General features: G+C 35.0%; 1 protein-coding gene across 2 annotated transcripts in view; it reads left to right on the top strand.

Annotated features, from left to right (window-relative positions):
• LOC145676334 (F-box and leucine-rich repeat protein 13-like) overlaps nucleotides 1–22,432 on the top strand; it is a 50,905-nt gene extending 28,473 nt beyond the window's left edge. The window contains exons 2-3 of one of the 2 annotated variants that reach the window (XM_081747178.1): nucleotides 2,980–3,155; nucleotides 21,208–22,432. In XM_081747178.1, the coding sequence (XP_081603304.1) occupies nucleotides 21,229–22,347 (1,119 nt within the window). In that variant the 5' untranslated portion in view covers nucleotides 2,980–3,155; nucleotides 21,208–21,228 and the 3' untranslated portion in view covers nucleotides 22,348–22,432. The remainder of the gene's footprint in view (nucleotides 1–2,979; nucleotides 3,156–21,207) is intronic. The other variant, XM_081747185.1, reaches the window with a different exon arrangement.
• The last annotated feature ends 5,404 nt before the right edge of the window (nucleotides 22,433–27,836 follow it).

Genomic DNA, 27,836 nt, shown 5'->3' with positions numbered 1-27,836 from the left:
ATTTGAACTGTTTTTCACGTCACATAAAGCATATTTTTAACAATCACAAGTGTTTCTTCTTCTGGAACTGATCATCTTGATTTTTTTATTTTGGAATTCCTGCAGGGAATTCGTGTTATTATTCAGTTCAAAATCTCTTATTATCGCGAATTGTGTCGAGGAATTTGAAGCTTTAAAATATATAAAACGATAATTATGCCTGTTGTGCTGTATGCTTGTGAAACATGGTCGCTTACGCTGAGGGAAGAACGCAGACTGAAATTATTTGAGAATAAAATCCTGAAACGAATATTCGGAACCAAAAGGAACGGAATTGAGAAATGGCGAAAACTTCATGATGAGAAACTGCATAATTTATACCATTCACCAAACATTGTTAGGGTCATCAAATCTTGGAGGTTCAGGTGGGCAGGACTGTAGCGAGAATGGAAGAAAGTAGGAACGCTTTCAAAGTTTTAACTGGAAGTCCAATCGGAAAACGACCATTAGGAAGACCTAGTCGCACATGGGAGGGCAATATTAAGATGGATCTCGCAGAAATAAGAATACAAAATAGAAACTGGATTCAGTTGACTAAGGATAGAAGTCAGGAGAGCTTTTGTGAACATGGCATTGAACCTCCGGGTTCCATAGGTCATAGAGTTCGTTAGTTAATTTTAGACGAAATTTATGTACTTTATATGTATTTCGTGCCGCTAGCTAGTTCCAATTGTTTAAAAATATGCCCCTGCCAAATATCAGTAACTTTCGTGGAAAGAAAAGTGTCATGTTGATATACATTGCTGTACTTTTTCCTTAATGCTTAAGAAACATTGTTTGGGATTGAAATAGGTTAACGATTGGGATTTAATTCAAAATTAAAACTCAATACTTTCACTTAAATGACATAATTAACATTTAATACTAATTCCTAATGTTTTTTCTTCAGTTCGTGACTTGTATCATACGAAGAAAAAGATTTGATTTAAATCAAAAAAATCGATTTAAATCAAAAAAATCAACAAAAATGATTTTTTTGAAAAAAATCATGATTTTTTTCCACCCTGAAATAAACCTTGCGGCCCGATCTTTCTATTTACTGTTTAGACATTACAACTTCCTGAAAGCAAGAAATCTTACCTTCATCCATGCAGCACTGCACTCTAGTGGACATACAGTGAACTTCCTCATTAAAACGTGTATTTTAGTTCACTTCCTCTCCCTGTCCAAAAGAATCCGTTGTTTCGGAAGCGGCAAAACTGTTTTTTCCTTTATGTCAGCGGGAGGGTGATAGCAGGTAGCAAGCAAGACGTCCCAGAAAGTTGCACGTGGTTCAACTCCTTGCAAGATGGGGAAAATGTTGTATGCCCTTTCAAGAGTATGCTTACATGGAGAAATATAGTAGTTTTTTAATGACAGCTACAGGATTTGTGTAGCGTGACAACATGGTCTAATTTATTGTGGGTAGTGTTATGCTTAAAAATTTTGAGGTAAGTTATGTAAATTTCTAAGACTTCTCTGTGTCACTTTTAGCATGAAAATTGGTTTCTTCTGAGGTCATTTGAGGGTTGTTGGAAATTCAGTATACCTTTGTCATGGCATATTGCTTTATTTGTATTGATATCATCACACTTATCGTTCACCGAATGCGTGAACAGTTACCGTTCACGTAGCCATTGGCTTACTAAAAACAACGCGTAGAATATATTTTTAAAAACGTTCCGCATATATTGTCGTTATCATACGTACATGCTTTTAGTGTTGACAATAAACATAGTAAAAGAGTGAAGGGTTTTCTTTCTTTCAGTAAGTAAATGCAGCATTTACAAGATTTACACTTACCTTGAGAGTCTGGGAAATGTTTTAAAATATGCAGAAAGTGAGGGAAACCTACTATATTTCTCTGATGATAAGAAAAAGGCTCAAGAAAGAAAATCACTTTTAGAAATGAAGAAGCCTAAGGAGCGCATAAAAGTGCTAAAACTTTAAGTTTTGAGGGGGAAAGAAAGTTAAATAAAATGTTCAAAAGTTGCAGGAAAAAGTTAGCTTAGGTGGCGATAATCAAAGAGATAGGCCAAATTATGACGTATCTTTGCTTGTTTATGAATGTATTCAGAATGCTGAGATATTAAAGATATCACTCGTGTTTTGTTGTTTTTGTGTTTGGAACATAAAAGGAAAAGCGTGGGGCGGCTATGGAAATGGTGGAGACCGATTAAAAAATTATTTTGTTTTTCTAAAAGGGATAATGTTCCTGATGCCACGAATCAGTGAAAATTAACTTACTTAGTCATGGAAATTCAAGGAAGTCAACATCAAAATTTCAATGTGGACCCAGATTGAAGGTATGGTATGGAAGGTTATTAAACTGATGAAGGTTAAGGAGTAACTGAAGTGTAAAATATTGTAAAATTGGAAATAATTGAGAAAGAGACGAAGAAATGTTATCTTCCCTGTAAAGAAAATGACTGTGTCAAATGTTAAAATGACTGTGAAAAATATTGAAAAATTTACGATTAAATATGTTATCGTTGCCCGATTGATTTGACGTGGAATGACATTATTTTGCTGGAGATCTGTTTTGATGGAGATATAACTTAGAAGAAATTTGACAAATGTATTTCAGTTGATTTATTTACTTTTGTAACTTTAACGTCCCATTTATGCCATTTTGGGTAAAGGAGACGATGATTAATGAAAGTGAACAGTTACGAAAAGTTGATGGAATGAAAATGTGGGGGAAATGGGAGAATCCAGAGAAAGCGAACGGACACGATGTTGTCCGCCACTAACTCACCTAGCTTAGGATCGAAGTAGGAGCTTCTCGCACCAGAGGTGAGCTCTCTACTACTAATTCTCCATGCCCTCTTTTTACATTTGTTGTATCAAGGGGCGGAAATAATACTACTAACAAGAAATGAACCGGATTGTGGTAAACTTAACCTGTTTAACAATGATAATACTTTTATATTAAAGCAGATTTTGTTGTCTTTCTAACAGGTGGTTCATTAACATTGAAAGCCGTCGACATGGAAATTGAGCGGAAATCGGCACAGGAAACAAACACTGATTCCAGGGAAGAATCAACAATCATTTGCAAGACTGAACAGGTTTCAAATATTGAAATCAATGATTTACCTGACGAGATGCTAATGCAGATATTTTCGTACGTCCCAGTGAGTGATTTAGCCTTAAATGTTCGTCGGGTTTGTCACAGATGGGAAAAATTAGTGAATGACCCTGCATTGTGGCGTAATTCAGAGTTCATATATGAAAGAAATTTTTCTCTTGATCTTGCAGTTGATGTTCTTTCTAAATCACCTTTCTTGGAGATTCTTAGCATACTTTGTTTTTGTGGAAGTAATAAACTTCTGCGTGTAGCGTCTGTAAAATGTAAAAATATTCATACCTTAAAAGTTTGTTATGTTAACTCATTAAAGACGAATGCCTTTAAAGATTTCTTAAAATGCTGCTCAAGTTTGAGTGTTATTAATGTTGATGGAACCGTGGTATATGTAAGATAATATGATCTCGTGAATATAGGAAGATGTTTGAAATTTTTTTGTTCTACATTTGTTTAGCTACTAACACATAGTATTAGTTTTTTTTTTTTAACATTGTTTTACTATCGGAAAGTTATGTATAATGTTACAAAGAAAGTTAATTGAAGATTAGATCCCATATGACAAAATGGGATATTTTAATATTGTATTAGAGATTAACTCAGTATCGCGCGTTACAATAATTTATGCTTTTAAAGCAGAACTCTGGCTCAATATTTGTTAGTCATACCCTATAAAATCAGTTTTAATTGTGTAGTACAATCAATGTCGTGTTTTGACAAGGTCTGTTTTGTATGTCATAGTTTCAGAGAAATAGGTTAGGTTTTCGTTGAAATCAGATCTTTTGTAATGTCATGTTAGCGTATTTTTGCGTCAATGATATCCCTTTTAAGTTTTCATGTATTAATAGCATATAACTTACACCTACTATAGAGAAAGACAAAAATGGTGGAATATTCACAAAATAAGCTTTTAACGTGACTCAATTTAGTGATTGATACATGTCGAAGACGCACACAAAAACTATCACTCCATCCGATGTTCGTACCCGAAGCTGCGAGTTCAGAACTCGCGCTCAACTGAGTTCAAGTGAAAGTAGCAAGCCCCATTGAAGATAATGAACCTAAATACCATTGAGATTATCGAACCGAGCCTGAGAAAGCGTGAGCCTCTTTCAGGATAGCGAGTCTGAAACGAAATCGACAATTATGCTCTGTCACTACTTTGCAATAAATTAAACTACCCTTTGACGTGTACTGTGAAACCACAAATGTTAGCTTTCTCATACCTAACAAGTAAGTAGTATTATTTTGATGTGGGAGAGCTCGATCACCAGCAGGAGTTCTTGTGGTTTCAATTCTTCACTAAGCTATAGTGCAAGTCCATGATTCATAGTATAGCTCATCGATAAAAAGAGCCACTAAACTGTAAAACAATCAACCTTCTTCACACAAAATCTAAATAGTAGGTACTTAATGCAGCTGAAAAGTTATGAAGAATGGAATCTTTTACGTGAGGTCAGATGCAGTGACATAATTTACAGGTTGAGCTGTATCACTTACTATTGGTTACTTTTATCGTAACCAGCCAGCTATTGCCAGACTTTGGATGATTGAATGTAGGAACATACAGAGCATTCAGTTGACGATGACTACTCTAAACGTTCGGTGTCGTGTAGGGCATGATATGAACCCAAGTATTTAGCTTTGTAATGCCTTTTAATGTTATAAATGAATAAAATGCATTGCATAGGAGGCGCGAAACACAAAACTTTACAAAAGCAAAATATCCAGTGGACTGACAGGTCAAGTTTTGATTTTTTTTCATTCACCGTTCAGCCATTGTACACGTGTCGATGCGCTATAATATTGTATTTAAGACTGTGTGGTCGTCTGACCCTCCTAATGAGTAGACAGAGAGCAATAGAACATGACACTCTCATATTCTCGATTGCTATGCTGAGCATAAATTTCAGCCACCTCTTTCTGAAATTATAAGTGTCTAATGGCGCACTGTATTCTCAACTGGTTGTCATGCTAACTTAATTGGTCAAGAACCGGCACGCACATAATCTACCCCAAACATACAGGAACGGGCAGCTTCTTGAACACAGCTGCCAACCACTGGACTAAGAATAGTCTTAGTAGGTAGTTGTAGGTATGAGAATGGGAGGGACCTTAACTATGTGTATGTGATAATTAATTAGAATAAAGGCAAGTGCATGTCGGTCTCTAACTCCAGAAATAACTTCTAGATCATAATTATACCTTACACTTCCACGTTAACGATGTACTGTTTTCCATTGAATTACACTGCGTAATAATTATATGAAAAAAATACTACACCATATATTTCCACAATTTTTTATCATAGTAACTAATAAACAATGAAGTATTATCGAACTCTCAGTGTAGAACTTCTGTGTCACTCACCATAACATTTTCTACTAACTATTGCCTTTCTCAGTATTTGAACTAATGTACGGTGGAATATTTGCAGTTATTATCATTGTCCATAAATGAAGGTTCCATTACAGATAAGTTTCACAAACTTATAATATTAACAGTTCATGCGGTAATTATGCGCATTATACAGTAAATACATTAGAATCATCTCCCAGTAATTCAAAACTCAATACAGTATTTTCACATTAGCCTGTATTTGTATTCATATCTAATGAATACAAATACAGGCTAATGTGAAAATACTGTATTGAGTTTTGAATTACTGGGAGATGATAGGGATATCCACCTCTGTAAAGAAACAAAAGTTTAGCTGGGGAATGTAAAGTATATTGCTTGTAGGGTAACTTTCTTAAGTAGATGTCATCCCTCTGTCAAAATCCCTTAATTCACATACTGACTGTACTAAAAGTAAACGTAACGAAATAAGAATTTGTGATATTATTATTGGATACTAAAAAAATACGATGCACAGAGAAAAGAGTTTAAAATTCATCTTGCAGTTGTTCTGTGTAATGGTTCACCAAGTCATTGACTTACGACAGATATTTTGTAGGAAAGGGATTTTCTGTCTAATGTCACAAGTTTTTAAAACGCGAAAAGTGTTTTCCGTTCTAAATACATATAAACAGAATAATTCCTATCCGCTATGTAGGAGGTTACTAAAACTTTCGGGGAGAAAGAAGTCTGCCCATGTCCCTAAAAGAGAGGGTTGTCTTGCAATAATGCGTATGCTTTTGCCGAAAAATGTTTACATTGTAGCAATACCCGTTAAGGGAAGTTTTACTGGACCTAGGTGAAGTTTTTGAAATTTATTCAATATATCACAAGAATCAGATATCAACTAAATAAAGCGACTGTTCTGTTTTCCCTTCTAGTATTACACTAGGAAACTCCTTTATTTTCCTCCATGGAAAATTTCATTAATTCATGTGATTTTTTTTTAACTTTTTACGTTTTCAAATTAAATATAATTTAGTATCAGAAACTCTTATCATGTTTACCTTCTACAATTTACTCATATACCTAAATTTTGAGTCCTGCTAACGTCACAGATTAAAACGCGGAAGGTAAAACAACATTATTAACGCAATGGATGATAATCTAAATGAGTGTGAAATGACGCTGGACGTAATATAGCTTCATTTCTATCTATGGTTTCTATGTAATACGAATAATATGGCTTGCCAAATTTTAAACACTTCCCTCAGTAACAGTGGCACATGGTTGCTGAGACACTGTTCTAATTGTGATATTTTGCGTAAAGATGAATGTGATGACACTTGGTAAACATGTGTACGAGGCCTGTCTAAAATATGTCCGACCTTTTTTGTTTTTGAAAAAACTACATGGCGTAGGTTGGCAAAATTTTGCGGCGTGGAAGAGGGTTCCATGATGTCTTTAGTCTGCAGATGGCGTTACTGCTGTTGTGGAGGAGTGGCTATGTTCGGTGCCCTTCTGAGCTCTCGGCGTGGCTAAAGTGGTAAAAACATGGATGTACGGATAGGACACGAGAACAAAGTCACAACCGACTCCCGTCGCTTACATGACGGTCTTTGTTCGAAATGACCAGACCTGTGGACTTCAAAGCTCCTAAGACTGCACCAGGATAATGATTTCATTCATACAGCTCATGTGGTTATCCTTTTCAGCACAGCACAAGATTTCGATGTTCCGTCAAGCTTCTTACTCTCCAGGTATAGTTTCGTGAGTTTTTTTTTTCTGCGAAAATCAAAAAGTACAGATGGAAACTCGCTTTTACACACGAGAGGAGATCTAGTGCAACGCGACGGCTGTTGTAGCATTTTCCGAAAAGGGGTTTCAGGCTTCTTTCGAGCGGTGGAGAGATTACCTAACTCGGTGCGTGGAAGCAAGTGGAACTAGTTTGAAGGGGATTAGGACGATGAAAATGCTAGGGGAGTGTATTGGTTGGCCGGAACCATGATCGGATATTTTCCAACAGGCCTCGTATGTGTCAAATAGCATTACACATCATACAATATTTAAATTTCTACTAAATGATTAAGTGGTCTTGATGATGGCAACTACATGTTTCATACGAATACACACAAAAGAGAAGCTGATGACCTCAAAATTCCCGAGAAATTGGCAGTAACCAACTTAACTATAATATAGGTAAAGAGAGTCTTTTCTCGTGTTCGTTAACAATAACTGTTCCTCTTTCTGCAGAGATATCTTTCAAAAAATATTGGAACACAAAGGAACAGAGTAGCTGTCTTCCACGAAGGAACTATCATCCTTAACGAAAATATCTTCCCTTACACGAAGAAGTTGGGCCTAAAGGTCCGTCACCAATGCATCACTACAAGACGTTTCTTCTTCCCATCTGCGCACAGATCTTTAAAATTAGATAAAGATGTCACCTATCAATCTGTTTTCATGTAGTGCGGATCGCACGTTAAGCTATAGACCCACGTCTCATATAACCTCACTGCTGAAAGGGACGCGAAACTTCAATTCAATCAATCTATTAATCTGTTGCGTATCATTGCTTCACAGCATCAATAAATCACGATTGCAAATTACGGTTGCATATTTGAATAAAATGTGCAGCTATTCTTGTATGAACCTAATAAATCACACAAATGTGTTTAACCTCGTCTCCAGTGTGTGATAATCTAGATGGACCAGTAATTCCTCTTTTGCTTTCTTTCTTTTTTGTGGATGGAAGGGAAATGGGTGTATTTTACCAATGTTAATTTTTTCTCATAGTGTTCTTGTCTTCTGCGACAGATCCGTATTCGATCTTCGTTAGGGGTGCATGTGGTTCTGATCCCACGTTAAACTGTAGGTTCATCTCTCGTAGCCTCGGTGCTGAAACAAGACGTTAAACTTCACGTACTCAGTTTTTTTTTTTTTTTTTCATTCTTTACAAAGACGAACATAATTCTTTGTATCTTATTTTGTGTGTCATTTGTGCTAATTGCCTTATCCTGGCGGCAGTAGCTACGTGAAATATGAGGTCGGAAGTTTAAGTCACGTTATGTATGATTAATACATAAACTTTTGCGTAGTACTTATTTTGCCTTTCTCTATCATTCTGTTATTTTCTCTCGTCATTGTTAATTACCTATAAAAGTGAGAAACATAAATAAATGGATATAAAGTACCACAGAAAATAAGTTTTGGAAGCGGTGAAAAACACGCGATGCAATATAGCTTTAAATTGACAAGTGCAATTATTACTAATAGTTATTGTTTGATAAATGTTAATGTAAGTTCTGATACGTTTAATTTTAATGAAAACATGTTTTAAGATAAACTTATAACGCGCATTAATTCTCCTTTTATAAAATTAATAGAAGCAAACACGATCAAAACTTAGGAATGATTTAAACTGTGTTTCGAGAAAGCTTTTTGTAAAGTTCTGTATCTGTAATGTATGATTATTAATGTATAAAAGTTCAGATTCTCTGTAGATTATTTTGATTTTTCTGGAAGAACCATACCTGCCGATATTTGAACATTGTTAAGGGAAAGGTATGTGTCAAGACTATTAGATTTTCAAACTATGCTGCACACAATTATCGGAAATCTTATAAAACGAATATTGCGTTTGTTTGTCAACAGGTTTCAAAGCAAGAGGTATCGAGAAGAGTTTTTTTTAATTGATCCAGTGTCCTAATAATAAGTTAACCCTCTAGTCAGACCGGAAGTGGTAGAAATTAACCATTTTCGGTTGCAACTTTGATTACCGTAGAGCACAAGCAGTAAGGGATAAGGAGTAGCAGTACTTTGAAATCGATTCATTGTCCCAATTGTAGGTTCCATTTTGTCCGTTACCTCTATTCAAACCGGAAGTGGTAGGAATTAATAACTTCTGGTTTCAACTTTGATCACCATATAACAAAAACAGTAATAGATAGCATGAAGGAGTTTGCTTCCGAAGAATATGTTCCATCTCCCACTTTTCTTTACTGCAACCGTAAGTCCTCAAAATCTACTGCCATTTCCAGTTCGAATATTAATCTTCAAATAGCAAGACAGATAGATAGCAAGAAATGGCTTCAACGTCACAGGACTGAGTTCCAACTCTGACCTTTTTTTTAATGTAATTACAACTGAAAATTACAGATCTGCTAGTCGAATTGAGTAGTAAGTTCGCATAGTTTGGAAATCTATTGTAGCTCCACAATGATGCGCAACTCACTTGTTTTATTCTACATAGGTACTAACTACTTTGATAATGGTAATAACACATCCGTCAAGATTTGAGGGAAAACTGTACGAAGTTTGCATCTTTGTTTTGTTCAAGAAATTGTTACGTTGATCATACTCTTTTGATATCTCGCTCTCTCACGTGTTTTTCGTTTACTATTATTGTTAATGTCAGTTGACTAGCTGTTTTTTTTTTTTAAAGTTTTTATTGACATACTAACGTGATTTAATTTTGTTTAAATAAATAAATAATAATAATAATGTATACCATCTTATTTGAAAGAATAGAGTGCTGTAAATCTAATTTTCTGTAAAGTGTTCGTCAGTAACAGTTAGTAATATTAATAATATTTTAGAATAAAATCTGTTGCAAAACAATATTTTTTATATTATGTATTTCTTTTATACAAATTTAAATAAAATTGAATCAGTTAATACGTATTTCTATTCCTGTTTAATTTAAAAGTTCGTAGATACAAATATTAAGTAGCTGTAATGTGTTCTTTAAGATGATTCCATGGAAAATTCGAGCCATAAGTGTATCAAGAGGCACTTTGGAGAACGCAGCATTGAACTTAAAAAAAATATGAAATACAGTGGTACAAATTTTAGACATATATATATATATATATATATATATATATATATATATATATATATATATATATATATATCAGTATACTCTATATTCTAGCTTTGGAACTACACGTAACTTGAGTAGAAGTAAAATCTGACCAAAGCAAATGCTTAGAAAGTAATGAGTATAGGGTCTTAGAAAAGTAATGAGCTTAGCAATGTTGTGCGCGAACTGTAAACGCTACTATCTTCACCTAAAGTACAAGTTTGAATTATTTCCAAGGGTTACACGGTGGTTGAGAACATCTGAAGTAAAGTTTTATTTGTGAGGTGCGTTACAAAAATGGATAGGCAAAAGTTTGAGCAAGATTGTGCCATCAAATTTTGTGTAAAACTTGGCGATTCCGCCACTGAGACCTATGAAGAGTTACAAAGGGCTTAGAACATTCCCTATCCATGGCACAAATGTTCAGATAGCACAAACCCGTTTTAGAACCAAAATTAAATTGATACTTATTTGTTTTTTTTATACAATCGGGGATCATCCACAAGGAATTTGTTCCACCTGGACAAACTGTCAATCATTTTTTTTTTTTTTTTAACGGGAAACCCTTGAAAAACTCAGAAGAAAGGTGACACGTGTGCACGCACTTGGATGCAGCACCACAACAACACACCATGTCACCATCAGTCTCAATCAAATAATTTTTGCAGAAAAAAAAAAAAATGTGTGGTTTCTCAGCCCCTTCCCTATTCGCCGAACCTCAGTCCCTGTCACTTCTTTTTATTCTCTTTGCTCAGAAACCACTCGAAAGGGCGTCTTTTTGCTACTTTGGATAAGATCCAGAAGAGCGTAACCGACGAGCACGTAAGGTATTCCAGCAGAAGCCTTCCAGCACTGGGACGAAGAATGGAGACAACGTCTCTATCACTGTTTAGTTGCCCAAGGGGACTATTTTGAAGGGGATAACCTTGATTTGTAAAAATAATAAAATTCATCGTTAAAAGACAATAAGTCTCATTACTTTTCTAACACACCACGTATGTTGTAGTTTCAGCAATATATAGTTTCCTTCATCAGGCATATAATGTGTCTGATGAAGGCAGTGATACATGGACGAAACTGTAATTCAGGTTAATAATAATGAGTGTTTGCTTTGATCAGTTCTTTTTTAGTAACATTTTTAAAAGTAAATCGTAATGTCTTAATCAATTTAATCAGTATATAATGTACCAACAAGCACGTGCTTTTCACGTTTGTACAGTAGACTGAAGTGCTGCACTTTAAGTGGCTGACATGCACAATTAGAGGCATCGACGTAAAGTGAAATCCTAAGGTAAAAATTTGTCCCTATGAACATAAATAACATATATATGTACGATTTTAATTTTTTTTTTTCTTTTTACAACATGAGTTAAGCTACTAGAGCAGAGCTACGTGAGACGACGAAACGCAAATTAGCCAAATCTGTTCATTGAGATCTCATATTTTTCCCATGCCAGAAGACTGACTATGGTGTTCAATTATTGTGGAATAGTGAGCAGGAAACCGTATCGAGTGCAAGAAAGAGTCCGCCAAGAGTAAACTACATGATGTAATTCGATTTTTCAGGCGGAAGGACATAACACAGCCGCAATTCATTGTTGAATGATTTAGGATTATGACGAGAACTTTATAAGTAATTGCTGTGTGTTCAAATGCTGCAGAAAGTTTGAAGACTTACCGACGTGCACGATGAGAGTAGCCAAGGGTGGAAATATATGGCGAAAGACGACCTTAATGAATACGTGAATCATGTGGTTCATGAAAGGAGTTTCTGAACAGCCTAATCTTGGAATTCGGGGAACTCAGCAGCCGCGTGGAGAGATCGAATTATATCATGTAGTTGGCATTTGCCAAACTTTTTTTTTTTTTAAATTCTCGTACGTATATATTTCTGGTGAAGATATTAGGTGAAGGCATTAAAAATCTTTATATAATCCAGACATGGCTGCGAAATACAAACTCGTGGGAAGCAAGGGAATAATTTGTTAAACTATACACCACTCTTAGTCTCATGGCGAGAACACTTGCTTTCTGTGAATGTAGTCGCAGCTTCAAATACTATTGGCAAGACAACATCTAGAATAAACCCCAAATACCATATTGTTCGGATCCTACAGAAGATGAACTAAATAATGCGAATACCTAGTAAAATATGAAATATCATACCTGATAGGACAATCATTAGCATTCAATACAGTCTGAGTTCACGTGTTAATGGATCGTGAATTGTGTTCAGTGAGATGCTTTTCATGCATTCTTCGTGTAAAATCTCTCCAATCCCTTGAGAGATGATGGTGGAGGGTACCGGGACCTCACTGTTTCCTTTCAGACAAATCACAATGGCTTAATTATGTTCAAATCTGATAACTGTGAAATTTAGGGGAGGTACGCTAGGTCCTGTTGCTTTTTCTTCAAACCACGCCTGAGCGTTTCTAAGTGTATGACTTTCAGCCAATCAACGTGTTAGAGTACATTGTATACACCATTGGATGGAAATGGCTTTCTAAATAAGGCTCATAGGTCTTGCTAATCATTGTTTCTTGTAATGAAAAACTGGGACGTTCAGAATACCAGGTTATAGTTGCCTCGCCATGACAGGACTGCCTTCATGCTTGACAGAATTAGTCAGTCTGGATTATAGGCTTCGGTGATGATGTATGCCCGACCATGGGCGCCCGAAGGAGAGGGCAGGGTGGGGCCCGAGCTCCCCCTGGCTCATGAAAATGTATTAAATTTCTTAAGATTTTTTTAATACAAGTAAAAAAATATCAAACGTAATATAGTGAGCCTCCCCCCTAGAAAATTTTCTTCGGCTGCCCATGTACCCGACACACACCTGTCCTGTGGTGAGGGATAAAATAAAGATTGATTCATATGACTACATGACGTATTTCTATTGCCCGGTAGTCCAGTTTCTGTGCGTATTGCACTATAGCAGCTTCTTTTTAGCATTACTCGGTGCAAAGGGAAGCTTGACGATAGCAGCCCTGCCATAAATATTCATTTACTGGAGTTCCCGTCAAACTGTTTTTGTGGAAACAGGGTTTTCAAAGTGATAATTAAGTTCTGCTGTCACATCCATGGCAGTCTCGTAATAACAAGCAAATTTAATGATTACCTATTCCTATGCTTCGTTTCACTCATAAACATGTTTCGCGACATTATCTCACATTTTATTGGACAGTAGCTTGCTGTACTTTAGGACATGTATAACTATCGTTATAGACGCGTCAACAGTATGCTCTCTTTGGCAGTCTGTAAGGTCAGACAATGATGCAACAACACCTTACTATGACACGAATGAACTGATAATATGTAACAGTTGAGCAAGGTCCAGAATCGAAAAGAAAAACAACAATACACTGCTTCGCGTACAATAACGGAGGTAACTAAGTGGCAGTCTTTTATGGCTGTTTATATTTTGCCCATCCTTGTACTTTAATAGTAGGTTCCTCCAGGTTTCATAACCTTTTGTTTACTATAGCAAAATTAGAATTTTATGATTGCTATTGCTACTGTTTTGAGCCAAAAATCATTACAGAAAGCTTTAGAAATAATGCCACGCTTCTCTATTTTTATGGACCTTATAAAGATGAAGGTAAGAAAGATGGTTTCGATCAAATTAATTATGCTTTGTACTGAAATTTCTAAAATATGTATGCAGCCACTTGTGTTTTTTAGATAGTGAAGTACATATTCTAACAGAAACTGGTCTAATTTTATTTCGTCGGGTACTATGTGTATATTTGTTGTTACTTTCATAATCTATCAGTTATTATCGTTGTTATGTTCGTTTCTTTTCCTTTGGGGATTCAATCAAATCTGTACTGTGGACAATCAACTTTCATGTTAATGGAAATTAATTGACGCTTATTCAATGACCATAGATGCCAATTAATTTTTAACAATGTCTTTCCGGATTAATATTGCTTTTTCGACAAGCATCTTTATATTATAACAACAAGGAACCTTTACTATTTACAGATACAATGTCTATATAAAAATGAAAAGGGATGTTTTGCCAATTACTGAGAAGCGGCTGAACCATTTGAAATGAATTTTTGAACGTAGCATTGTTAACCCTACAATGCATATTGTATCATATTTGATACAAAATAAATTATGGCTACTATTAATGTTCAGGCCGTGAGCTGTATCATAAATACATATTGTATCATATCTGATATTCTCCTGAGCACATAGTTTACCATATATCCGGTAGATGTCAGGAAAATGTTGCTTCAGTGCAGAGAGAAAGAAGTCGTGCGCGTGCTTAGCGAAAGTGAGAATAGAAGAGGTTATGAGTTGTCTACTCTGAAGGACAAAGAATAGTTTCGAAGTTGTAAAAATTCCAAGTTCATGAAGTAAGTTTCCTAATTGTTTTTACGAATGCTATAATTTGATTTTGTACGAGAGAGGAACATAAACTGTTGATCATAATGTATCATAAGTGATACAAAGTATTTTTATATTTTAGCACGAAAAATTACCTTACGATATTTTTCTATTCGGATATTTATTAGAAGTGTCTTATCATATGCCTGTATATTATTTCACTTAAAATCAAAAAATCATGCACTGTAGGGTTAACAAACCTTTTATTTTTTAACGGTGCCATTTTGATTAAAAATGGGAGCATGGGGTTTCAAAATGTACGACAAGATAGAGTATCTCACGAGTCCCTAGAGTTTAGAGAGATGAAACGTGGCATATAAACTTCACGTTGAAAATGATTGGAAACTTGTCGACGTCCTTTCGAAAACTCCGCTTTCAGAGCGGGAAGGGGGGGGGGGGCAATTTCTATTTCAAGTTCCGAGTTTTTATTTTTTTTTAAATCCATAAAATGTCCAATGTGGGGAAACGGCTAAACCATTTGAAGTGAAGTTTTGAACCTAACATTTGGATAATAAATAAATGCGTATCAAGAAACTATCTTATGAAAGTTTTGGTTCTATGACGCTAAAGTACTTTATGTCGACATGTACAGGTAATCACCTGTGTAATGAAGCCAATTACACAGTTCTTGTTTATGTGGTATTCCTAATCATAATTCTTAACTTATTCCTTTACTATGGCAGAGTTGTAAAGGCACATGTTTGAAAGGAGCTTAACTCAGCTCAAACTCAGAGTGTAAGAAGTGAGTTAACTCACACTCACACGTAAGTTTTTTAAAAAGAAGCGCGCTCAACTCACGCTCAATTTCTTTTGAGCCACGCTCAACATCAGGAAAACACACTCTGATGATTTAATAATTAAAGATATTTAGAATGGTGGAGATAGAGAAATTACAGCTGGAAATATTAAGATATGTTAATCCAATGTTCTCGGGATTGCTGCCAGAGTAGGTGTTGCTGTGCTGAGCTTTCGTTACCATACAGCGGCAACATCTTCATGAAGATGTTGCCGCTGTATGGTAACGAAAGCTCAGCACAGCAACACCTACTCTGGCAGCAATCCCGAGAACATTGGATTAATAGTAGACGCCAGCAAAGCTTCAAGATCATATTAAGATATGTTACTTTACGAAGTAAGAATAGTGTCTAAGGAACTCATTTATACAACCGACAATTATGTAATTACAGTAATAAGGTAGAAGGTGACTCCATATATGCCTCCATAAGAGAAGAACTCCATACATCTTATGTACCCTGGTACCTAACATGCACTTATCTGAAGTATTGTAAACTCTGTGTGACTTTAAATAGTGCCCACCCCTCACATTCAGCGCTTTTACATTATGCCACATGCTTACCTTTGCTTCCTCCGCAACAAACAAATATCCTTACCCAGCACGTTTAGTGAAATGGCAATCTACTAACAGACTAAATGTATTTAAAGCATCAAGAGATTTTTGGGGGCCAAAATACACTATTTTGTATGCTGTGCAGTTCTTAACCTATACGAAAACATTAAATCCGTTTACATTATGTAAGGTTTCAAGTACAGAATAAATTCTTTGAAAATAGGTCAACCTATACGAAGTTGCGTGGGATCAATGAGGGTTGCTTAACCATTTTCAATTTTTAAAGATTTACTTTTTTAATAATACATATTCATTGGCAGTACCAACTAATTTTCAAAAATTTTAATCCCAGTCAGTTTGTGAGTGGTGGTCATTTTTGTTGAGTACTGCGTGTCAGTAAGTGACTTTTAGGTTGTTGTATATTTTAGGACTGGACTATTCCAAAAACTTTCTAAACAAACACCATTTTCTTCAACACGTCCTCTTTAATTTGCTCAGCATGAAAATCATTAATTGAAGCCTAATAGGTGAAAATTACTTCCTAAGTTTAGTATCGAAATTTAACAAATTGTACTTTTTAGAGTTGAAGTTTGTAATGAAAGGGTGAAATATCAAAGTTAATTTTTTATTATAATTTCATATGGTGCTATAGTTATTATAACTAGAGTAAAAACACTAATACAATTTTTCCTAAATTTTTATGATTTTTTTTTTAATTCGAAATTTTGTAATTTTCGCAGTGTTGGATACCTCTGGTGGGACGTGGAATAAACAGCTATATATATATAAATTTGTATAAGAGAAAAGTATAGTAGAAATTTCTTTGATATTTGACGTGAATGAAGTTGTTAATTTTCAAAAATTGCAAGGAAAACGCATGTTTATATTACTGTTGAACATTTGTTTCTGAACTGAATACTTAACCAACTTGAATTATAGAACACACTGTTTAAATTTAAGTATTGGTAAATCAAATGGTGGCTGCTGAACCTTCTTTCTCATTTATTAGTAAATCAAAATAAAGAACAACACTATGTTACTACTCCATGTCGAATTATGGAAAAAGTCTATTTTTAATTTACAAGTATTTAACTGATGGTTAATAACGGTAACGTTTCGAGAAGTTTTGTGTTGTTAAAATAACCTATAATGTATATACATAAAATCTAGTGACCATGTATCTTCTTCCATATAATGAAATACTGAACAGCTGTTCGAAATAGCTAATAATTATTTTTTTTGCGTAACATCTTTCCATAGTATTTTCTGTTCAAGAATATATATTTCACAAAAAAAAAAAGTTATTTTTCTTTTTTTATTTTAATGCTTCACAGTTATGCTCTTTAGACTGAAGGAGACGGATAATTTAAAAGTAACTGATTATGAAATTATTTTTTTCTGCTCTTCCACCGAGAATTGAACCCGGGATCACGTGCACATTAGAGACAAGGCAAGAAAGATTTGTGATTTGGTTTAATATATATGATTTAGTTTTCCTATATTACGTAGCTGTGACGTATATATAATTTTCTTGCAACTATACATGATACCTGAAACATGAATATTTATTGCAATAAAATGCAGGTTCTTTACTTTAAAAAAAATAATTTCTAGTAGATAGGATTCGGACCCATGCTAAAATAAGCAACTCTACAGAGTTCCGTGTCTCTAACCACCAAACCACGAAAGCATGACTTCAGAAGTGCTCCGTCTGTGTGTATCTAGCTTCCTTGGTGATCCTGTCCCTTACAGGCTTAAATCATCCAGTGTCACCCAGTATGCAAGATTTTGACTTTTATCTATCTATATATCACTTATATAACTATATATTTCTGTTTATAAACATTATGATTGTATTCTGTATGTCAATTATATATATATTTGACGGCAACGTTAAGATGTTCTATTACTCTTTTAAGACGCGCATGTTACTCTGTCAGAATGGGGGGAAAATAAATTTCTATGTAAGCACAGATCTGGGTTCAGTTTTTTGGACTTAGTCTCTAGAAGGCAGTCTAGATTTTTATGACCAGAAGTGTACAAATATCATAATGTTGCTATCGTTGCCAAACATATATTATGTTTCTCTGACAGATGAACTATTTTCAAATCAAATCAATCATATTCAATGATGCAATAATTCTGTGCAAGAATATTTTTTAAAAGACGTGAATAATTTTTTAAATTAAGATTATTTTGTTATTTGCGGATGACTTAGGCCATCTCCTTGCAAATAACTTTTCAACTTATCCTTGTTTCTTTTAATACTTACACCCATTCTAACCTAATATTGCCGTACTTTCTCATTATCATTATATCCTTCCCATGCAGAATGTATAAAGCCTCGCAGACACTTCTTTTCTTTTAGAGGTGCGGTATTTTATGTTTGTATTTATGTTTTTAACTTGTTCATGATTTACCTTACACTGGGACAGTTTTGAATTGCTTGATTTTTCTCTATGTCCCAAGTATCTACTTACTTGTGTTATTATCTTTATTTGTGTTTGACTGACACTAAATTTGCCGCATGAACTTCATTGTGTCAATACGTTTCTTTTTAAATAAAGTTTTCTATTTATTAAATATGTTTGACAATTTAATTTTCGATTTTAAGTCACATTGTTCACTAAGTTTCTTGTAAATCTTCGCTAGTTTATTAAAAATATATTTAAAAATAGGGATTACTTCTGTTTTAAGACTGCCATTTTTATTGCTTACAATACTGAGTTATATTTCTTTCTTCTCGTTTCTTTTAAATAGCGACTATAGTTTCCTTGATTCATTCATCGTGTATTCATTTTCTTGTACCTTTTTGTAATCCTTATCCATTCCTTGTTTTGTATTTCTCTTACATTACTCTCTCGTATTTATTTTTGCACAAGTTTTATACTTGTTAAGGGTGTGCCGAAGTGTTTATGAATATATTAATCTGATGCCAGTTTTGCAAAAAATATTTCGTGTTTTCTCTATTATGACATCTAGATACTGTAACTTCCCGTTATTTTCTACCTTAGTTAAAAGAAGACTGATTTCTTTCCTAATTAATACTATGAAAATATTATTTACAGCAGCTTTATGGCCACCAATCACTAAATAATCGTCAACATATCTAACACTATTTTTAAATCTTGCCCTATCCATGCTGAAAACCCTGAACTGTAAGTTATTCGTAAAGAAATCCTCTAGTATTTGGGATAAAAGATTTCCCTGAGTAGTATATAGTTGTAAATAATACCTCAATAGCTCTTACGTATACGTCTGTTACCAACTAACCTTCATTTTTCTAATAACAAAGCATGAACAGTATCTAACATTTTTTCCTCTGAGTATGCTAGGGAATATTTTTTTAAATATCAAAACTAGCTTAATAATGTACACACTCATATATATTCAGAGTGGACTATTTATCTTGCTGTGCTCTTATAACTTTTAAGCTATTAGATACATGACGTTGAAAGAGCTCATTCGTGGCTAAGCGGTTAGCGTACGCGCCTTTGGCGTGGGAGACCCGGGTTCGATTCCCGGCGGGAGCTCATGTGGTTCGGATTCCACGTTAATCAGTAGGTCCACGTCTCATATAACCTCGCTGCTGAACGGGACGCTAAACTAAAATCAACTCAACTCAACATGACGTTGAAATTTCGTAAAATGTCTTACAAATATCAACAGGGGAACATTGTTTGACATATTGTGACACCACCAGATTAACAGTATCGCCAAGTCAACACTAAGTTATACAACAAGTTTTTTTTTTTTTCTTTTCAAATGGCACTACATATTGCGAATCTACATGTAAAACGAAAACTTAACAATACTAAGCTTGTTATGCAGTGTTGCAAACTAAGGACGATACAATATCATAAACATCGAAACACACCCAAATTTTGGAGGGTTCTACAACAGTAATAACACAAATGAGAAGAACGAGGTAATGCATATGTAAAGTACCCTAGTGTTGAATACTGCGGTCATCATATGGTATATTTCGAACAAGTAGAAACAAAGTTACAAAGAATTGGAAATTTAACATTTTTTTAAAGGTCCTTATTTCGAAAATGTGTTTAGATAAGTATCATATCCAGTTACGAAGGTAGTTTTCAATAGCCGAAAAGACAATACCATTTACAGCAATTTAATATCTCAAACCATTCCACAGATATGACAAAAATGGTAAAATTTGATATGTTACTTAAAATGGCGTGGGGACTATTTAAAGCATATTTGATTTACTTGGCTTTATAACATTGTGACAATATTTTTGTTACATATAATTACAAGTTCTAAAACTTACATAATTTTAATCAGTGTTGCAAACTTTACCAGTGTTTTACCATATCTCCAGAACAATTTGATATATCAAATTGTTGTAAACGGCATTATGATCTTTACATCTATTGAAAACCATCTATGCAATTGGATAAGATACTTACCTAAGAAGTTCTTTGAAATAAAGGCTTTTGAAAAAAAATATTAACTCCTTGTAGCTTTGTTCGTATTCATTCGATCTCAAACAATGTTCCTCTGTCGATATTTGCATGGTATAACATTTTTAGCATTTTGTATTTATTAGTTTAAAAGTTACATGGGTGTATCACTATAAATGGTCCATCCTGGTTTATTTACTGCCTAGAGTAGTAGGAATAGATGAGTAGTAGATGTCTTTGCTTAATTAAGAAACGTGATCTTTAAGTTCTACGTAGCATTAATTTTGCTCGTGATAGCCACCAGCTATAAAGAATCTGATAGGTTTGTTGTTACGTAGAAAAAATACTTTTGTTTATAACAAAGGTTCTTGCCCCTTCTTGTATGTAAGATGACTTATTCATTGTCCTGCTTGATAATTTACATATATTTTACAAGAGATTAGTTACGAACAGTAGTTTGTTAATCTGTAAATTTCTACGACTCAAGTGTTCAATATGAACCAGATCTAGATGTATTATGTAATTAACTTTCTCAGGACAAAGAATAGGTATTTCAAGAACACCGATTATAAGATATTTATCTAATTTATTTCACATTTTAAAATTGCCGTAATACTTTCCTCTTTGATATAAGAATATGTTTTATCTGTAACAGATACAATTTTAGAAACAGTTCAAAACGACATAGTCAAGAATTCGATATTGAACGAAGCTGTATGTTTCTTATTTCTTCCAGATGTAATAATCACGAAATAAAATGGAATGTAAGAATAAAGTGGTATCACCAGAAACAGAACTGAAAACGAAGAGGTCTTCGAGAACTCCAAGCAAGGGTTCGAACACTAACTTTACTACCACGATTAATAATTTGCCTGATGAAATTCTAATGCATATATTTTCGTACGTGCCAGTCAGTGATCTATCTCTTAAAGCTTCTTTTGTGTGTCGCCGATGGAAAAACATAATTGATAGCCCTGCATTATGGCATAATTTGGAGTTCAGTGTCTGTGACAAGGACGATTCTGTAGATTTGGCAAGTGAAGTTCTTTCTCACTCACCGTTGCTCGAAATTTTTAATATGGATGTTGAGTTTGAAGCAAACAGATTTCTGTGTGAAGTTTCTGAGAAATGTAAAAGAATTCGTACATTGAAAATTAGATCACTTTGTCCAATTAGAACGAGTGTTTTTAGAAGGGTCTTAAAAAATTGTCCAGATCTCTGTGTTTTGGATGTTGATGGTCCCACAGAATTTAATATTAATAAGGTAGTGAGATATTTTGGTAATTTAAAAGTATTAAGGCTACCACATTACGAATATTTAGATGGGTCAAGTCTAAAGAAAATTGCGGATCATTGCTGCCATCTTGAAGAATTAGATATCGTAGATACGACTAATATTTTTGATGGCGATATTACGTATCTTATTAATAGAAGAAGAAACACTCTACAATCTTTGGTTATAGACGGAGGTTTGTTAAGTGATGTTTCTTTTAGAAGACTAAGCAGATTACAAAATTTAACTAATCTTCAAATTTATCATTGTGAACACATGACTGACGAAGGTTTGTCTGGTTTTTCAGACTTTTATTTGTCCAGATTAACATTAAATTGCGGAGTTCGTTTGACATGTCAAGGTATGATAAAGTTTTTTGCTACCACCAAACGAACTACCTTAAAATACTTAGACTTAGCTCAGTGTTTCAATGTTGATGACGCTGTGGTTAAAAGTATTGCTTTGAATTGCCCTATTTTGGTATCGATAAATCTTCTTGGATGTGATAAAGTTTCAACTGAAAGTATTGCTTTCCTGAAGTGTTCGTGTGACAAGCTGAATCATGTGGTTGATGACTGTACATTAATAAAAAATTGCCAATAAAACACTTCTTATTTTGTATGCAGTACATAAGTACACTTTATTTTATTTATTATTTTGCCTGTATGTACCTGAAATTTAAATAAAAGCACCGAATAAACAAAACCTAGGTTTTTGTTTTATAATGATGAAGTACTTATTTAGAAGATACAGAATCGATTGGTTGCTTGGAAATAAAGGTTATTTTCACACTGAGTTTCTCAATAGAGAGAGCATATCTGTTTCAATCAAAATAATCAGCTTGCAGCGACATCTTTCCCTCAAAGTTCTCAATCTTATCCCAGAAGAAATTTATCTTTAGTAAGTGCTTCCTTTATATATATATATATATATACCGGTATATCGGGTGTTGCAAAATAAGTGTTACAACTCTTGGAAGGTGACTCCTGCCACTGAGACAAGAAAAAAAGTTCTCTTGAACTTTCGGCTATCGGACATAGTTTCGGATCTATAAGGTGCCGAAAGCGTGGGAATATGACTTTCAGACGCCAATAGTTCGGAAACTATCCAACGTAAAAAGGGCCGGTAAAAAATTCACTGAAGAAGTCATACCTGCTGTATTGAATTTTGCATGTTTCACAATCCTACCATGCACTCGCAAAAGATTCCCCAAAGGAACGTAGGGAGTCCCGGATAATCTGCGAAATGAAAATTGGTCTAAATGGATATGAATTGATAGAGTTTCTACCAGGTAACAATAATTCGTTTGTATTAAGTCGATATCTGGAACAATTACAAAATGGCGGACACCTTCATGGCCGTTGTATGTGGTTGCATAATCGCCAGGTACGGATGCTGGCCAACAGGACGTTCTGAGTATTAAGTGTAGCGAATTTGTACTAGAAAGACATCTGGAGTGTCGGTAGAGTAAACAGATGAATAGGGTGATTCACATGTGTGAAAACACTTAACGGAAAATGCCCAGAAATGCACTTATACTCAGTAAACGTGAGTTCAGAGCTTGGGAAATGTAAGGATTAGCGTCAAGAACATGAAGGGCATTGCCAATTCACCAATAATATTCCATCAATCCGATGCAATATGATACGGATGGTTGCATACCAATAAGGATGCAACAACTGAGGCCAAGTTGAAATTGTGCAAGGGGACTCACAAAGAAACTGGGTAAGCTAAATGAATGTCACTAGTGGGATCGCATGATCGATATTAAAGTGTGGCCAATGTGTGTGTTGATATCAACATGTAGCTAATGGACAAATGTCAATATGTCCCACTACTGCTGAGACACCGTCTCACGTGCGAAAAGGAGGAAAATAACGATGTACATTATGCTATAACATCTGCTGCACTTTTCGGTAGAACGTAATTAGAACACGATTGTATCAATGTCCCCCTTTGTTTGGGACATTGTCCCACAATCGACACATATGAAAAGAAATCTCTTAATCCATGGTTCAAATTCTGATATAGCGTGAAAATAACAAACTTGTATCATGCCCCACGTCTTCTGGGACATATGACGTACTCGAAATATAGGAAAATACCTCCAGAAATTCGTATCTTGCACAGAGTGCATATGCCAAGACAAATACGAAAATGAACAAATTTGGCACAAAAACTACAGCTGGAATACCATACACATGGAAAATAAAACGACATGAGAAATAGGAAGAAACGTCTTAAAGCTCTGATTGTTTACAACTGTGCAGTAGGAGTAACAAAATGAAACACACAAGCATGTACAAGAGCGCTTGACAAACAAAGTGGGTACTCCTCTAAGAAATGAATACAGAGAAAGTGAGGCTCCCTCGAGCCTCAGGGCTAGAGTGCTCGCTTTCGCTCACGTAGTCGCAGTTTCCAATCCTACTGGGAGCCCACGATCTCAGATTCAAGACCCGAGTAGTTATTTTCCTATTTTTAGCACGTGGGACGGTGCCCCAGCAGTAGTGGGACATATTGACATTTGTTCATTGGCTACATGTTGTTATCAACACACACATTGGCCACATTTTAATATCGATCATGCGATCCCACTAGTGACTTTCATTTAGCTTACCCAGTTTCTTTGTGAGTCCCCTTGCACAATTTCAACTTGGCCTCAGTTGTTGCATCCTTATTGGTATGCAACCATCCGTATCATATTGCATCGGATTGATGGAATATTATTGGTGAATTGGCAATGCCCTTCATGTTCTTGACGCTAATTCTTACATTTCCCAAGCTCTGAACTCACGTTTGCTGAGTATAAGTGCATTTCTGGGCATTTTCCGTTAAGTGTTTCCACACATGTGAATCACTCTGTTCATCTGTTGTGCTCTACCGACACTCCAGATGTCTTTCTAGAGCATTTGAGTACAAATTCGCTACACTTAATACTCAGAACGTCACTGTTGGCCAGCATCCGTACCTGGCGATTATGCAACCACACACAACGGCCATGAAGGTGTCCGCCATTTTGTATTTGTTCCAGATATCGACTTAATACAAACGAATTATTGTTATCTGGTAGAAACTCTATCAATTCATATCCATTTAGACCAATTTTCATTTCGCAGATTATCCGAGACTCCCTACGTTCCTTTGGGAAATCCTTTGCGAGTGCATGGTAGGATTGTGAAACATGCAAAATTCAATACAGCAGGTATGACTTTTCAGTGAGTTTTTTACCCGCCCTCTTTACGTTGGATAGTTTCCGAACTATTGGCGTCTGAAAGTCATTTTCCCACGCTTTCGGCACCTTGTAGATCCGAAACTATGTCCGATAGCCGAAAGTTTAAGAGAACTTTTTTTCTTGTCTCAGTGGCAGGAGTCACCTCCCAAGAGTTGTAACACTTATTTTGCAACACCCGATATATATATATATATATATATATATATATATATATATATATATATATATATATATATATATATATATATTTATTAAGGTGACTTGGATGCGTACCAGAGCAAGGTGAAAAGTTCTCGTAAGTCAAATGTCAACTTGATCTCCGAATATTTTTTTAATACAGCTTTTGCAAATAGACATGTGTGTGTTTCATGCAAATGGGTAAATAGGAATAACGTGCCGTCATAAAATTCTTTATTTTGGACGACTTATCGCCACTACAAATTCTTCCAAAGTCGTCTGCTCCTTCATTTTCAACAGTTAAGTAATGAGCGACTGCATTTAAAATGAGTATGATGACGTTCCGAAGCTGCAGTCACAGATGAAAGCATCGAAAAAAGTGCACAATATGGCATTGGATAACCGGCAATGAAAGCTAAACCATCAGAAGAAAGAGTACAGTACATTTTACATGAAGAACTTAATCTGAGAAAGCTTCATGAAAGCTGGGTACCGCATTTCGTGAATGCTGACCGAAAATGAATTTCTCAGCAATGTTTGGACCATTTTACAAAGGATCCAACTGAGGTTTTGCGCCGATTTGTTTCTGTGATTGAGACATCAGAAACGATCCACCACTGCACGCCAGAAATGAAACTGCAATCAAAGCAGTGGGTGGAAGCCAATGGCCTTGCTTCAATAGAGACGAAGCCGCTTTCGTCTGCCAAAAAAGTCAGCCAGTGTTTTTTGGTGTGCAGAAGAGATTCTTCTTATTGATACTTAGCAATTTGAAAAGAATAAAACAGTAACTGACAAATACTACACAAGTCTTCTAGATCAACGGTTGAAAAAAAATGCATGGATTGCAAAAGAAAAACCAGACACTGCACCTGCCCACAAAGGTGGGAAAACAGGGATTTGAAGTTGGAACATCAATCTTCTTGATCAGATTTGATACCCTATGACCTATTTTCACCTGTCCCTATTTCTAAAGAAATTTTTGGTTAAAAAACGTTTTGAGTAGGTTTTGCAGCCGTATAGCGGTATCTTGCAGACCTTCCAAATTTGCACTTCAGAGATGGAATCTACTCACTGGAAAAACAATGGAGAAAGCACACTGACTTAAAACGGAAATACATAGAAAAGTAAGTACATTTTTGACCCAAAACAGTCTTTCATTGCTAGGCCGAGAACTTTTCACTTTACCTTCATAAGCGTATAGTCTTTTAGTACGTGGGGGGAAGTGGCGTATCCTGAAAATCTATATAGGATAATTTTCACAATGCAACACCATTTCTCGATAGCTTATACATTATATTTTCATACTTTATAACCAATGCATAAATACTGTTTTTGCTATAATTGTGTGTTTACCATAAGTTGTAAATAAGTATTTTACCTCAAGCTATCAAGACTAAACTCAGAAAATAAATTCCGAAGAGGTATCTTGTTTATTAAAAAAAAAAAAAAAAAAATCTTGATGAATTAGAATGCAGTTTTTGAAATTTTTTGTAGAGTTCCTCTCTCAACATCCTCCCTAGATAGACCTTGGATAGGCTAAACCCTTTTTTTCTTCCATCTTCTGATTAACATATCAGAATTAACAAGGTATTTGCCAGAAATTTTCTTCAGGGGGATGTAATGAATTAGAGAGGGGGTGTAAGTTGTAATGATACATTTTATGTAGAGAAAAGGAAGTTCTTAAGCGTATCTTTGCTTAATACTACATACACATTACAAATTTAGCGTAACCTCGGCCGGCAAAGGATTGCATTATTTGCTTTAGTTATGAATAGGAGAAAAGAAAAATACTTTCCTTTCACTTTTATTTGTTATTGTATGAACACATTTTGTACTTACCCTCAAACATATCTTTTGTACTACCAAAACCAAAGTTGCACCACGTTCATTCATTCTTCACGTATCTCTATGCATAGTAGTTATCTACACATTTCTGTGAAGTTCAGTTCAGTTATCTCCCTTACGGGAGATTTATATAAAGGAATTCTCGGCCTTAGAGCCTTGTAGACTGTTTCACTAAACTTGTTTTGATTGAAAATTGTTTAAAATACAATTATGTATTAAGATGGCTCGTGCCAATATGGCCGAATTAGCCAGTTTTAAGTATAATTGTTTTCACTATGTAAATGTAATACGGAAGGATAAGCGGCGCATGAATTCATGTAACTTGAATCACAGTATATTAAAGTTGTAATAAATAAAAAAATGTCCAAAATATTGTAAAGTAAATAATAAAAATTGAATAAACACTGAGAGCAAAGCTCCCCAATACTTATAGTTTACAGCGCCATCTCTTATCCCCCTTCTGTGAAGTTGCTTTAACCAGATGTTGCAAGCAATATCTATCATTTTATTTAGCCTTTGTTCTTCTTCTTCAGAACCGGAGCAAATATAAGGAATATAGGGGCCTTCTGTACTTATTTTCATCAAATCGTTTACATGTTCACAACTAAGTCGACATCGTTCTGAACATAACACTCTGTTCATTGTAGAAAATGAACGCTCTTCTTCTGCTGTGCCCAAAGGAAGTAATAGAAGAACACTTGCTACTTCGTACAGAGTTGGGAACATAATTCTTCACAGGAAAGATCCAAAAGGTTTTGGTGGATGCTGATGTTAGGATCCACAGGAACTCTTTTGTAAATTTTATTCTCTAGTTCGAGTCCAGGTTTATTACAATGCT

The sequence above is a fragment of the Thermobia domestica genome, chromosome 2, assembly GCF_964235325.1.
Source record: "Thermobia domestica chromosome 2, izTheDome1.hap1.1, whole genome shotgun sequence".
NCBI classification, from domain to species: domain Eukaryota; kingdom Metazoa; phylum Arthropoda; class Insecta; order Zygentoma; family Lepismatidae; genus Thermobia; species Thermobia domestica.
This window is presented reverse-complemented; position numbering and strand designations above follow the sequence as displayed.